At 37.8% G+C, this 13,366-nt stretch overlaps 1 protein-coding gene across 3 annotated transcripts in view; it reads right to left on the bottom strand.

Annotated features, from left to right (window-relative positions):
- LRP1 (LDL receptor protein 1) overlaps positions 1-12,968 on the bottom strand; it is a 60,564-nt gene extending 47,596 nt beyond the window's left edge. For all 3 annotated transcript variants that reach the window (XM_089858663.1, XM_089858666.1, XM_089858664.1), the window contains exons 1-8: positions 12,241-12,968; positions 5,660-5,776; positions 1,651-1,794; positions 1,382-1,510; positions 1,210-1,320; positions 990-1,112; positions 378-526; positions 216-315 (exon numbers count right to left, since the gene is read on the bottom strand). In XM_089858663.1, coding sequence (XP_089714789.1) covers positions 216-315; positions 378-526; positions 990-1,112; positions 1,210-1,320; positions 1,382-1,510; positions 1,651-1,794; positions 5,660-5,776; positions 12,241-12,457 — 1,090 coding nt within the window. In that variant the 5' untranslated portion in view covers positions 12,458-12,968. The remainder of the gene's footprint in view (positions 1-215; positions 316-377; positions 527-989; positions 1,113-1,209; positions 1,321-1,381; positions 1,511-1,650; positions 1,795-5,659; positions 5,777-12,240) is intronic.
- Between the last annotated feature and the right edge of the window lie 398 nt (positions 12,969-13,366).

The following is a 13,366-nucleotide window of genomic DNA, read 5'->3' as shown; positions in this document are numbered from 1 at the left end:
ATGAGGACTGTCCCTAACATTGGTACGACTAATAGACAAACAGAGAAACGAACTATAGTGAACTCTGGCATTGTATCTTGGCGCGAGGGAGAATACCCCAATGGCGGTCTCGCCCCTGTGTGATGGTTTCTCTGATTTTAATTTTCGAAATTGTCTATTAGGATGTTCCGGATTGAGCTAAGCCTAATTCTCACGATTTAAACCGAAGAACTTACAAGAGAGCGAAAAGACATCTAACGGTGGATAATTCCACTGTTTGGTTAACCCGTAAACACGACCGCAGCGTAAATTGGAATGGGTCGAGTTATGATTGATCTAAAAAAAATGATCCAATCCAATTTTTCCACTCAGCCTGATTAAAACCATAGTGTACCTACCCAGCAGGCTGTGCGATTTTTATGACTAAAATCCATGGCTAAACTATCTTTAACCGATACGACCCCTTCAACGAGGGAACCGTTTAAATAAATATGTTGAATGTTGATGGAATTAGCGAATAACAAAGTTGGTTTTTGTGACGGTGGATCTGTATCGTAGTCAATTATAAGAATAGAAATATATACAGAGGATGGTTCTGATAAGTCTAACATAAATTAAGGGGGATGTTCTTTGGGAAATCAATTTGGAGTCGAAAATGTATCTTCTATCTCCATTTTGCCTCAAGGGACACTGTTTCAAATCGAGTTATGATTTGATGGGTGTTTTAGGGATGACCCCTTAATTAAATTAGAAATCAATGTCTTAAGTCAGTTTATTGATTAAATTTAAGGGGTCATTCGTAAAATACTATGTACAATCATAAATCGAAAATGGTGCCCCTTGTGGCAAAATGGAGATAGAAATGACACTTTCGACTCAAAATTGTGCTCCCAAATACATCCCCCTTAAATTATGCTAAACTTATCAGAAACACCCTCTATATCTATTCATCAACACAGAAAAAACAATTGATCGATGAAAACAATAAACAGATCAATCGATAATCGCACCGTTAACGCCGAAACATCTTGATCCATTTCGAACATAACCTTCTGCGCAAGAACATTCGAAACTGCCGTGCACATTGGTGCATAATTGGTCACATATACCGGCCACGTGACACTCGTTTGTATCTATTACGTTTAAACCATAACGTATATAAATACACAGTTCATAACTATAGCCCAATATTTGATCTAATATCACAACTACTTATTTGACGTTTCTTACCGATGCAATCGGTTCCATTGGGTTCTTTGCCATCGGCGCAATAACACAATGGTCCTTTGGGACTAGGTCGACAACCATATTTACAATTGGCACCGGTACAATCTTGTTTTTCTGATTAGGGGTCAAATAGAGGTCATTTCGAGTCCTTCACATGGTTTTGGGGGAAACTTACGGCAAAATGACCCCTCGTCCGAATAGTCCGGACAATCGGGATGACCATTGCATAACTGAGCAATTTTTAAGCACGTAATACCATCCTTGCAACGAAAGTAATTGCGAGGACAAGCACTACCTTTATGACCTAATCACAAAAACCCAATTACCCACGTGGTCGGTTGCTTACTCAATTTAATACCATTATAAACCGAATAAAACTAATTTGTTCAATTACTAATCTTGTTTCGAAATGCAATTAAAACTGTTTATCGTTCATCAACTTACACCTTCTAGTGTCTTCGTCGGAAGTGTCCGGTACTAGATTTTCACCCAATCCACAGTCCGCTTCACCGTCGCACACCCATCCCAATGGAATGCAATGACGCGTACTGGCACATTGGAACTGACCACTCATACATACCTGAGGAGCTGTACGCGTCCAAGAAAAAGGGGGCAAAGTAAGTAACGGACCTTATGGAGCATTAAGAGAATACTACAAAAACAGAGCGCTTTGACGCGAGACAGAAACCGCGTCACGAGCAAGTTGACCTTATACGATCTAATATATCAAGGTCCGTTAAATAATTATGGACTATAATAGCATCATAATTATAACATAAAAATGAATTAAATTTGCGTAATTATAACTAACGTTTCATGACGCCATCTCAAATTAAATGCGTCATTGTCAAATTAATATGGTACTTATAATATGTCAGTTTCAAGAAAAAGGACAATCTTAACTTATACAGGGTGTTTTTGAAAGGTCTGTCAGAAATTAAGGGAGATGTTCGTTTGACGAAAATGTAAATTAGATCTATCCTAAAATGGGGACCAAACATGACAGTAACGTTAACACTGTTCTTTGGTTAGAGACGGGAGAGGTTAATAATTTTGGCATTAAAATCAGGGGAAAAGCTAAAATGGTAACTCAATATCGAGTACATTTATCCTCCAAAGTAACCTTATCGTCCTATCCAATTATTAGCATTAAGGTTTAAAATTTCAGAGACGTTTTCAAAAGTGTTACGTTTCGGTATCACGTTCATCCCATTAAACAAAAAGAAACAAAATCTGAAGATATATAAACTTCTGGATCTCATCTTTGCGGGAAAAACAATTGCAAAAAATAATCATGACGGTACCTAACATACCAATGGCGATCATTTTAACCCTTATGTTCAATTTGACCATTTGTTCACCAAGTAAACATAAGTTCAAAGGCGCAGTGGAACTTTCAAAACCTACAGAGCAAAACAGAGCCGCCGAGACTACAGTGTCCGACACCGCTAAGACAGCTAAAATATTGAAAGAGGACAACTCCAACGCGTCAAGCTCTAAAACAACGCAACCGAATACCAATGAAGAACAGTTTTCCGCACCCACGGATGCACCAACTGCTACGTCCGTGGAAGCAAACATTGAGAACGCGTCGAATCAGGCAACATCGACAGACACCTACAAGGGCATGGCACCTAACAATGACACAGTACCGTCTGAAGCTACTTCCAACAAGGATACGTCTACACTTGAGGCACCGTTTGAACCAACGGAGATCCTGATAAAACCCAACACTGAAACAGATTGCAACTCTGACGCGACGCCAGTAACTGTGATTGAGTCAAGGACCCAAAATGAGCCACCTGGGTTAACTCAAGGTGTAATAGTAATGACGTCGCCAAGAGAGTCAACAGAATCATCACCGGAAATGGATTCAAGGGTTTCTACTATGTCCGCGTCACAGGGTACAATCCCATCTCTTACGGACCTGATTGAAATTAAGGATTTCCAATACGCGTCTCATATTTTGGCGAACAACCCTTTCATGGCCGTCAATTTTGTCCAGGACATTGCCCGTAAGTTGATGACGTACTTATAGTCAAGGTATTTTTTACTGGTAAACGTTTCAGCTAGGGTTTCCAATTATTTGACCTGGACAGGGGAATCTGAAATGACGTACAAGACGTCCAATAATGGATTGGAATATTTGGAAACCCTGAAACGTTTCAGGAGCCAACACCACGGTTGGATTATGTACAAAAATAAGTTAGTAATCAAATTATCATGTAGATAAAATGAAATGTGAACTTTGGCTTGTTAGGTCAACCAAGTGACACGAAGCTTCAGATACATTTCTCTACTATCAGCATACATAGAGCTAAAATGAATCATTGTATAACCATTTTCTCAACGTGTCTAGCCAGATTTAGAGTGATTAGCCCCTCGGGTTAGGCTTAGCGGAAGAAGAAATCTGGCGAAATTCAATCGCGAACTTTTACAAAATTAAATTATTCTTTCTTTACATCAACGACTTTTTAATATCTTTTGCAGTGGCTCTTAGCAACTTGCGTCTAAATTTGAAGAAAAGAATTACCGTCGCTCAACGAAACAAGGTCAAGGTTGACCAAGGCACCCGAAAGAAGATTTTACTTAAATACGAGCGATATCAACATTACAATGATTAGCCTGACATTTTATATATATATACCTTACTTAATTGTACATGTGGTTATGTCTAATAAAGAACAGATTCTATAGATATATATTAATTAAGGTAGGAAGGTAAGAACTTAATATAGTTAAGCCTTCAATGATGAGTATAACATTATTCAGGGTGTACCGAAGTTAAAGTACAGTGCCGATTTTTGCAATGAAGGTACACGATCTTAATATAGGCATAGTTAAGCCTAAAACGCAAAAACGCGATAATGAATATCAGATGAAGGACATCATTTAGTCAACTATTTCCTTATGGGCGAAACGATACAAAAATAATGGAGGTTTGTTTTTATTATTTTTTTTTCGCTCTCTTCCGACTCCCGTTTTGTTTCATTTCACTAAAAGAGGGCCCAGAACCACGGGGGTGACATAATGGATTGTCCTAGTTAACATTAAAGGGAGAATGAAACGACTAGAGACATAAATTTTTAATCTATTTAGATTGAAAAAACATCAAAATCATCTAAAACACTTAACAATAGCAGGAAATATTATTCGCGAAGTAAAATTCGTCGTACATAATGAAACAAAATCCGCCTAGATACGTTGAGTGAAAATGTATACACAATGATTCCTAGTAGCTGAATGTATTCCTTATCAGCTATATATACAGGGTGTTTCTAATAAGTCTGCCATAAATTAAGTTGGATGTGTTTTGGGCGGTTTTGAGTCGAAAATTAAGTTAAGATTGTCCCGTGTATTTTAAAGATGACCCCTTAAACTTAATAAGAAACTGAAAGACAATAATTTCTAGTTTAATTAAAGGGTCATCCCTAAAACACCCATCAAATTATAACTCGAAAACAGTATCCCTTGGGGCAAAATGTCATAGATAGAAGTTACATTTTCGACTCAAAACAGATTTCCCAAAGAACATCCCCTTAATTTATGCCAGACTTATCAGAAACACCCTGTACACAGCTTTTAGTTTTTAACAGAATATCATCCTTGAAAATGAGGCCCAGAAAACAAGCGAATCATGGCCATGTTATGTAACGAAGTATAACTTTGACACTACACCATCCCTTGAACATAATATCGGATCTTGAGCTTTGATATGAAAGTAGAGAACCGGGGGACGGGGGAGAGGAGATAATGGTGGGGGGGGGAATTGTAGTAGCACGTTATAAATTTCAATCAAAGCATAAAAGGCGGGCGGCTCTATATAGTCAGAAGTCACGCGTAATAACCCTTTCTTGTCACGAAAATTGGACTTAATGAAAATTGATTAGAGTTGTACCCTGGTAGTAATGGATGATACAAAAGAATCATCACATCGCGTCTAACTCTTTACTTTCAATCTATCCTCGTTTATTCCTTCATTTTTCTTCCCCTCCCCCTCCCAATCCCGCCTCTTCCTTGGACCCTCAAGGGCTATGTACAACCCCTCACTCAAAGATGAAGAAGAAAAAATAAATATTACTAAATTGTTGGTTCTAGATAGAGTAGATAAAATATTTTGAGTGTTTATCAATCTGCCACTAAGTTATGTGCTTTAATCTTAGCGTTTAATCAACTCTCGTCTCGTGCATGTATAGTTCTCGAGCAAACGCTCAATTTAAGGTTTAATCCATTATAGAATAGCGGAAGTTAATGACTTATATCCTGAGAAGTAGAAGACTGAGAGCAAAAAGTTTATTAGTTTCGTGCATTCACCTTTAACTAAAGGCCCATTCAGACTGTAGACGGGAACGTAAGATTGTAATCTAGTCTGAAGGGGCCTTTAGAGCTCTTATACTTCCGAGGCTAAAACTTATTAACTTCCGAGGAGAAAAAAGGGTATAGAGATACTCACGACAATCGTCCGGTTCGTCCGATCCGTCTTTACAGTCGGGACTTTGATCACATTTCCACCTATTAGGAATGCAACGTTCACCGTCGTTGCACGCGAAATGTTCCTCGTCACACTGAACTGCAAAAATTAAATCGACAAATTAATTAATGTCAAACGAAACTTATGGCCCTATACATTTAGAAGCACAATAAATATTAATAATGATTATCAAAATTTCTAAAGTCATCGCTGACTAACAGCGTTAACGACATTGTCACATTCGACCCGAGGTGTTTGACCCAACCCCAAATGGATTCAATAATTTAACATATTTGTTATGACATTTTCGTAATATAAGCAAATTCTTTCCAATTGTTTTTCCTGATGTGCAGAGCTTAGTACAGACAATTATACATTCTATATCTGACTGATTACCAACGTGTATGCCCAAACCACTTTATATAGAAGGCTGAAATTCTGCAGGGAGGTTACTCTTAAGTAGTAGGAACGCACTAAGAAAGATTTTTCCCAATCTGCCACCATCTTGAAAAATGGCGGCCAGAAATATAAAAAATATATTCTTTATGTAATAACGTCGATGCATTTCAATCAATTTGACCAGATTTGACTAATATTAGTATACTATTCTAGGAGAGCGGTCGCTCTCTTAGATAAGACTTGATACTGCCTCTAATAACTTATAGAAGATCTTTATAGCTTTTGGGCTTCGATTTGCCGCCATCTTTAAAAATGGCGGTCCTAAAACTAATAAAACTTTTCCAACATACAACACCGGGTGCATGCCTTTGCTATACTAGTATCGCAAATAGGTCCTCAAAAATGAAAACGTTCAGGGGCACCCAGAAAATTCATGACTAAGTTAGGTTTAAATATATTACTAGCAATTGACAGAAATAATATCTTTATCCTCTATGAGGGGGGCCCCTTGTTAAACGTCAGAGATTTCGAAAACGTTAGCTCATAGCTCTGAGCCTAGGACTCATTTAACAATGACAGATATATTCACGTCATCGTCTTTAAACGAGGGGTCGCCCATTTACACCGTCGCCTATCAAGATCATCATTATAATAATAATTGTTAATTGGGTTCTAATTTGTTAATGGTAACAAATTATTTGAGAGGCTAAGTCGATAATTCATGTTTTATAATCATGTCTTTAAACTGAAAAATTTTAATATCTGGTACTTCGGTCATTCCATTTTCTTCTCTTATCGTTTAATTTTTCAAGTCTTTGCCCACTAAGACATTTTTTATTAATTTTTTGAGAGGCTAAGTCGTAGGTCGACTTTTATAGAGGGTATAGTAAAATTCGTCATACATGATAAGTCTAGCTAAATCTTACCACAAAAACAGCCTAGATACGTTGACAAAATTACCACGCAATTATGCCTATTAGTTGTATTTATTCCTGCTCAGCTATATACAGGGTGTTTCTGATAAGTCTGCATGGCATAAATTAAGGAGGATGTTCTTTGGGAAATGAATTTTGAGTCGAAAAATGTAGGCAACTTCTATCTCCATTTTACCATAAGGGCCGCTGCTTTCAAGTTAAGATTGTGCATAGTATTTTACGGATGACCCCTTAAATTTTAATTAAGAAACTGTCAGACATTGATTTCTAATTTAAATAAGGGGTCATCCCTAAAACACTCAAATCTTAACTCGAAAACAGTAGCCCTTAGGGCAAACAAAATGGAGATAGAAGCTACATTTTCGACTCAAAATCGCCCTTAATTTACGTCAGACTTATCAGAAACACCCTGTATATATTGAAACATTTTCAGGGAATCATTTTTAACTCTTATCAATCAATCATTGTCCAGTCCCTCGATTTAAAAAATATTGTTACGAGACAAAAAGTGAGCGGGAGAATGAGAAGGGGGTGGCTTTTTGCTAAGCCTACTTGAAAGAAGTAGGCGAAATTAAGAAGTAGGTCAATACATCCTCTAGGCAAGGCCTAGGGGCTAAAATTCCCTATATACCTCGTCCCCCCTCCTACCAACATTAGCCAAGGAAAACGGGGATAAAAATCTTGGAAATGTGTAGGCGGGCTTCTCCGCTGAGCTCGCTTCCATCCCTGTCTCGTCTCTTCGCATCCCTAAGCCTTTGCCTTGCTCTTGAGCTTCCCACATCCCCATCAGAGAAAGAGAGAGCGTGCGACGGAATTATTGATTTCGGAGAGAGAGAGAGAGAGAGAGAGAGAGAGAGAGAGAGAGAGAGAGAGAGAGAGAGAGAGAGAGAGAGAGAGAGAGAGAGAGAGAGAGAGAGAGGGGGGGGGGAGAGAGCTAACGGCGCTCCATCGAGACTGGCAAAACTACGCAGTTTCAAACCATACACTAAGAATGTATTATATAGATGAGATGATTGAAATACGTCAATTTTGTTTAATTTTTATGGTAATTTGTAATGATTTTTACCTGATTTTACAGTAATTAAAATAGTATAATAGTATATTGCTTTACTATAATATTATCCGGAAAACATATAGGTTACTTTATTTTACAGAGAGACACTGGGAATATACAGGGTGCTTCTGATAAGTCTACATGCATAAATTAAGGGGGATGTTCTTTGGGAAATCAAGTTTGAGTCGATTTAAATGTAACTTCTATCTCCATTTTGTTTTCCACAAGGGCCACTGTTTCAAATCGAGTTAAGATTTGGTGGGTGTTTTAGGGATGACCTCTTAATTAAATTAGAAATCAATGTCTTGAATCAGTTTCTTAATTAAATTTAGCGGGTCATCCGTAAAATACTATGTACAATCTTAACTTGAATACAGTGTCCCTTGTGGGCAAACAAAATGGAGATAGAAGTTACCTACATTTTCGACTCAAAATTGATTTCCCAAAGAACATCCCCCTTAATTTATGGTATGCAGACTTATCAGAAACACCCTGTATATGGTGCTTCGATGATAATAAAGCTTTATTCTGGGTTTTTTTCTTGGGAAATAGGGTGGTTTAAGGAACAAATACGAATTTTAGGGTAACTTAAGGACCTTACAGGAATATAGGGGCCTTAGGGACCAGGTTTTATCCCTGCGGTTTCTTGAAATTACAAACACACTTGCGTAAACTTAACAATTTCATCTACTCTATAATACTTTCGAAATTATCTCATTGCCCGGGAATTGTTAGCTATAGGCCTACAGGGCCCATTTACGAGATCTAGAATTCAAGATACGATATCTTGGTTTGGTTCGCGGGTATATATTTCAAACCCATTCATTTGTTAGGGGTCAAACAGAAAGAAAATTGATAAAACAAAGGGTCAATAGCATAACAGAAACATATACCATACACTATTACGTATGTACTGTACATTTACGATTTTACTACGTCAATTGATGGAGGTCTAAGATGTCATGGAATTTCAAGGAAAATGGCACGTGTTTGAAAGGTTTTTGGCACGAGAGAAAAATCGCACGTGCTTTTAGATTCCTTCATTTTTCAAAATATGCTTAACACGTCACGTACAAATTCTAGCGAAGTTTCCACTTGAAAAATTTAGTATATTTATCAATTCACAGAGACAATTTGCCAAGAAGCGATATCTAGTTTACTAGGGAGAAGGTATAAATGCCTAAGTATTCGCGCGCCATAGTCCCAGTCCCCCTTTCAAAATACGGGGGGGGGGACGTAAAAGGAGGCCGGGCTATTTCGCCTCTCCTCAGTTGAAAAATATGACTGTAATTTTCGTCATTCGCGTAGCGCTTACGTGAGTTTTCAAGAACCAATGAGATGCTGGTTGTAATTTAGAGGCGGGGATTAACTCCGGACCTCCGACCTACTATACGTTTGGACTGGAGATAAAGCTAGAAATGTGGCGAATTTATACCTTCTCCCTAGTAAACTAGATATCACTTCTTGGTTTGCATGAATACCTTGTTGGAACCAATTTGATCAAATGTAAACGCAAAGAAAATTTTATAGCGTTCGTTAACTTCAATTTTATGAACTTCTAGAATGTCTGCGGGATCAGTAAATCAAAATTTTTATGGTGGCAGATATAACTTTGGCAAAGCGAAACCTTCCTGTGTAATTTTCATTTCAAAACACTCAGTCTTCGACACCGAGAGGGGCAACACTTGACACTAAATATCAAAGTCAATTTATAAGAAAACTTCAATTCAATCATAAGTTTATAAGACATCTTCTATAAGTTTGAGAGCTTGACGTGCGTAGCCTGTAGACCATTTTCAACACGGGGGGGGGGGGGACGTAATATCGTCTGCTTGATATAGGTTTAAGACGAAAATTAGAACGGTATGTGGATAGAAAGACATTGGATAAGGCTTCATTGTTATCAGTCCATCAACGTCCTTTTGTTCGAAGCCATAGATCTAAAGTCTTTGTTTTGCACATAACCATCAATGTTTCGTCTTAAGAAAACAAGCTGGTCAACACACCACTCTATTTTTACCTACGATTTTTCAAAATTTCATACTTATATGAAACCAGGAATGTATAAGGCTAATAGGAATCATTGTGTAATCATCCATTTTCTCTACGCATCAAGGCGGATTTGGTGGGGAAGAGCTATAGGGAGCTAACAACTGGCTAGGGGGAAGAGATAGTCTTACGTCACGTAGCCCCCCTCTGGTTGGCATTCTTGAGCGTAGAATACTGTTTCCAACTATTAGGGGGGATGAAACTACAGTAAAAGATAGAAGGCTGTGACGTTTCAGGGTCAGAACTGTTAGCTCCCTATAGACTAATCATTATGTATGACGAATTTTACCAAAGCGCTGAACATCGAACCTTGCGCGTGCGTACTTGACCTCGCGTTGCTGCCAACCAATGAAATTACAGATAGAAACACGCCATCAGAATTATGAGGCGCGGTATACCCACAAAACCCGCACAGGAATTGACATGGGAGGTAGGAGGGCGCAATAATTCCTAGTAGCTGTATGCATTCCTGATGTTATATATAAACTTATGATAGACTTGGCGTTCGTTTACTTTGGAGTATGTACCATATGGTTTTATCAGTAAGTACTAAAGGGGTTTCCCTTTTATATTATAAGCAAAAACATTATCGGTTTAAGAGAAGTTTTAATATTTTTTTGGGATTTGAAGTATTTGTCCAACTCCTCTGGATGGTTGTGCGTTTAGTAATTAGAGACCTTGGAGAGGGAAAGTTAACTTTGTAATTATATGTCTCGCGTGCCAATGGAAAATCTCCATTTGATACACACCCAACGCAAAGTTTTCACTTTCAATTAAAAATAATTATTCCGAGAAATTTAAGAAACTCCCCATAAAAATTATGTTAAAATTTAAATTTTAAAATAAGTTATATTCCCTTGTCCGAATTCGTAATGAATGAATGGAGTTGTTACAATTTTTAATTTTAATTTCTTTAATATATAGAAAATTCCCTGATGTTTTCAGGTCTTCCCTAATTACAGTCTGAAGTAATTTTCCCTGACCAATTTTGGTTTCCAAATGCACCTTTTTTATGTATGTAGAAAAATTCGAATTTTGTGGTTTTTTAAAAATGACTTAATGCCTCTTCAGACGATACGACTTTTTGACTCATTTAGATGAGTCAACTTGAGTTGAGTGAACAGAATTTGGTGAACAATTTGAAGCACCAAATTAAACATTTATCACTGAACAATTTTTGCTGACTCAACTATTTGACCCATCTACTTGAGTCAAACGTTGTAACGTCTGAAGAGGCCTTAACTATACCATGAACTTATCGCGCTACTCCTACAATAAAAGATTACCAAACCAATACCAAAATCCCTGACATTTAGGCCTATGACAATATCAAAAATCCCTGATATTTTACACAGGGACTTAAATTTTAAATATTTAACGAAATCCCTGACGTTTTCCAGGTTATCCAGGTTCCAAACGAACCCCATCTCAACCCCGTCTTATCCCCCCTAACCACAACTAAATCGCGCCTAATACACTTCAAGTTATGGCCATCTAATCATTCGATACCAAAATTTACATAACCAATCCTTTATAGGAAATTGCATAAACTATGAAATGGATAAATAACAGATTATCAAACGGAAAAAAACGAAAGAAGCAGACCACAATTACAACTCCCAATCTCACGTTTCTAGCCATAATTTCTTTAATCTATGCCTTTGAAGATAAAATTAAGATAATCTCCCACTTAAGCTGCTATGCGCTGTAGGGATCGGTCTGCTGCGCGTTTCTTATCTCTAGAAACGTTCTTCGAAAATATTGGGTTTCGAAATATAAGCTCCTACACAAGTAATTAAAATAAATTGATTATACTAAAGGAATTAATTTAGCATCATTACCGAATAAATTACCGAAATTAAACTAAAAACGTGTATCACAACGATCTGTCATTAAATATTGCTTAGCCCTAATCAAATTAAAATAATTTGTGAATGTCACTGGTAAAAACAAGTGACATTCAGAAGAAAAAATCCATTTTTGTATCAAATGACTGTCATTTATTTTCGCTTAATTAACAAAACGTCGGAACTTGGGTTGTCAAAAAAAGAAATTGATTACGTAAACCTTATTACTTAGTTCTGTTTTAAAATTAACTAAATCAATCGAAATTGAATGTTTCTTACCTTTGGCGGTAGCCGACGAAAAGATAGCGGAAAACACGATGATTAAAACGCACAAATAATAGAAATAATTGAAATAAACCGTTAGTTCCGATCGACGGTAAAGATGGGAAGATTTCTCCGGCGAAGTATCTCGTCGATTCCGGACGATGGGCGAGAAGAAGCCGCCGCAGTCGTTGTTAAAATCCGTTCCCGACCCCATCGTATCATCCAAGACCATTTGTATGGTCAAACGGAAGCGCTTAAATCACGAGTTACCCACTTTGACATGTTAGACCACCGCGACTTGTCAAACGTATCTGCCTGAAGATTCGCTTTCGCGGCTTCCGAAATCAAAAATTACCGTTTTTTTCCCGCGTCAAAAACTCTGCACGAATCGAATCGTAGTACGGTCGGCGGACTACAAACCGAGATTTTGGAAATTTTGGCGCCCGGAGTCGCGACCTTGCCAGTCGTGAGAGGGGGACGATATTCCGAGGGGAACAATTTTTAAGTGCAGCTTCTTAACTTCTATCACGCTTTGATTGTTAGTTAAATCGTCGTATTTCAAACTTCTTTTGCCAAACGCGACAAGCAGCGGGGGTTTCTTCCTTGAAAATTGTACGTTTTCACTCAAAGTTCCCTGGTACTATCTTCTGTGAATAATATCTTTCTTTTGGGATGAACCCGACTGCAACTAGAGAAACCTCACTGCACTCTTTGCTAGCTTCTCCCGACTGAGATGGGAGAAAGATGGAGACGGACGGGGGGATGAAAAAGTTGCAACTTGAAGGGCTGGTTCAATTCAGTTTTTTGGTTGCGGGGATTACTCTCCCAAGGAGACGGAGATGCTGGCGGCATCTATTATTACGTATTACGAGGGGGAGTTTTATGCATTTCCCCCTAGATGTTGTGGTTCTCATTATGATTCCCACTTTTCCCGGCTAAAACTTTCTCCAAGGCTTGCGATTGCTTCACCCTCTTTATCCCGCGCAATTCTTTTTTTTTTTTTAAAAACTGGCGGAAAAGTGTAACTACACTTTGAAATAGGCTTAATTTGAATATTAATTGGTTAGGCCTAAATAAAAAATGTAGATAAGTAAGATATCATAATCATAATATTAATTGTCAACAAACTAGGCCTATATGA

Source organism: Phalangium opilio, unplaced genomic scaffold (genome assembly GCF_054372755.1).
Source record: "Phalangium opilio isolate 3A_F unplaced genomic scaffold, DU_Popi_V2 ptg000011l_1, whole genome shotgun sequence".
Lineage (NCBI taxonomy): Eukaryota > Metazoa > Arthropoda > Arachnida > Opiliones > Phalangiidae > Phalangium > Phalangium opilio.
The sequence above is the reverse complement of the archived record's forward strand: the minus strand, read 5'-3'. Positions and strand labels throughout refer to the sequence as shown.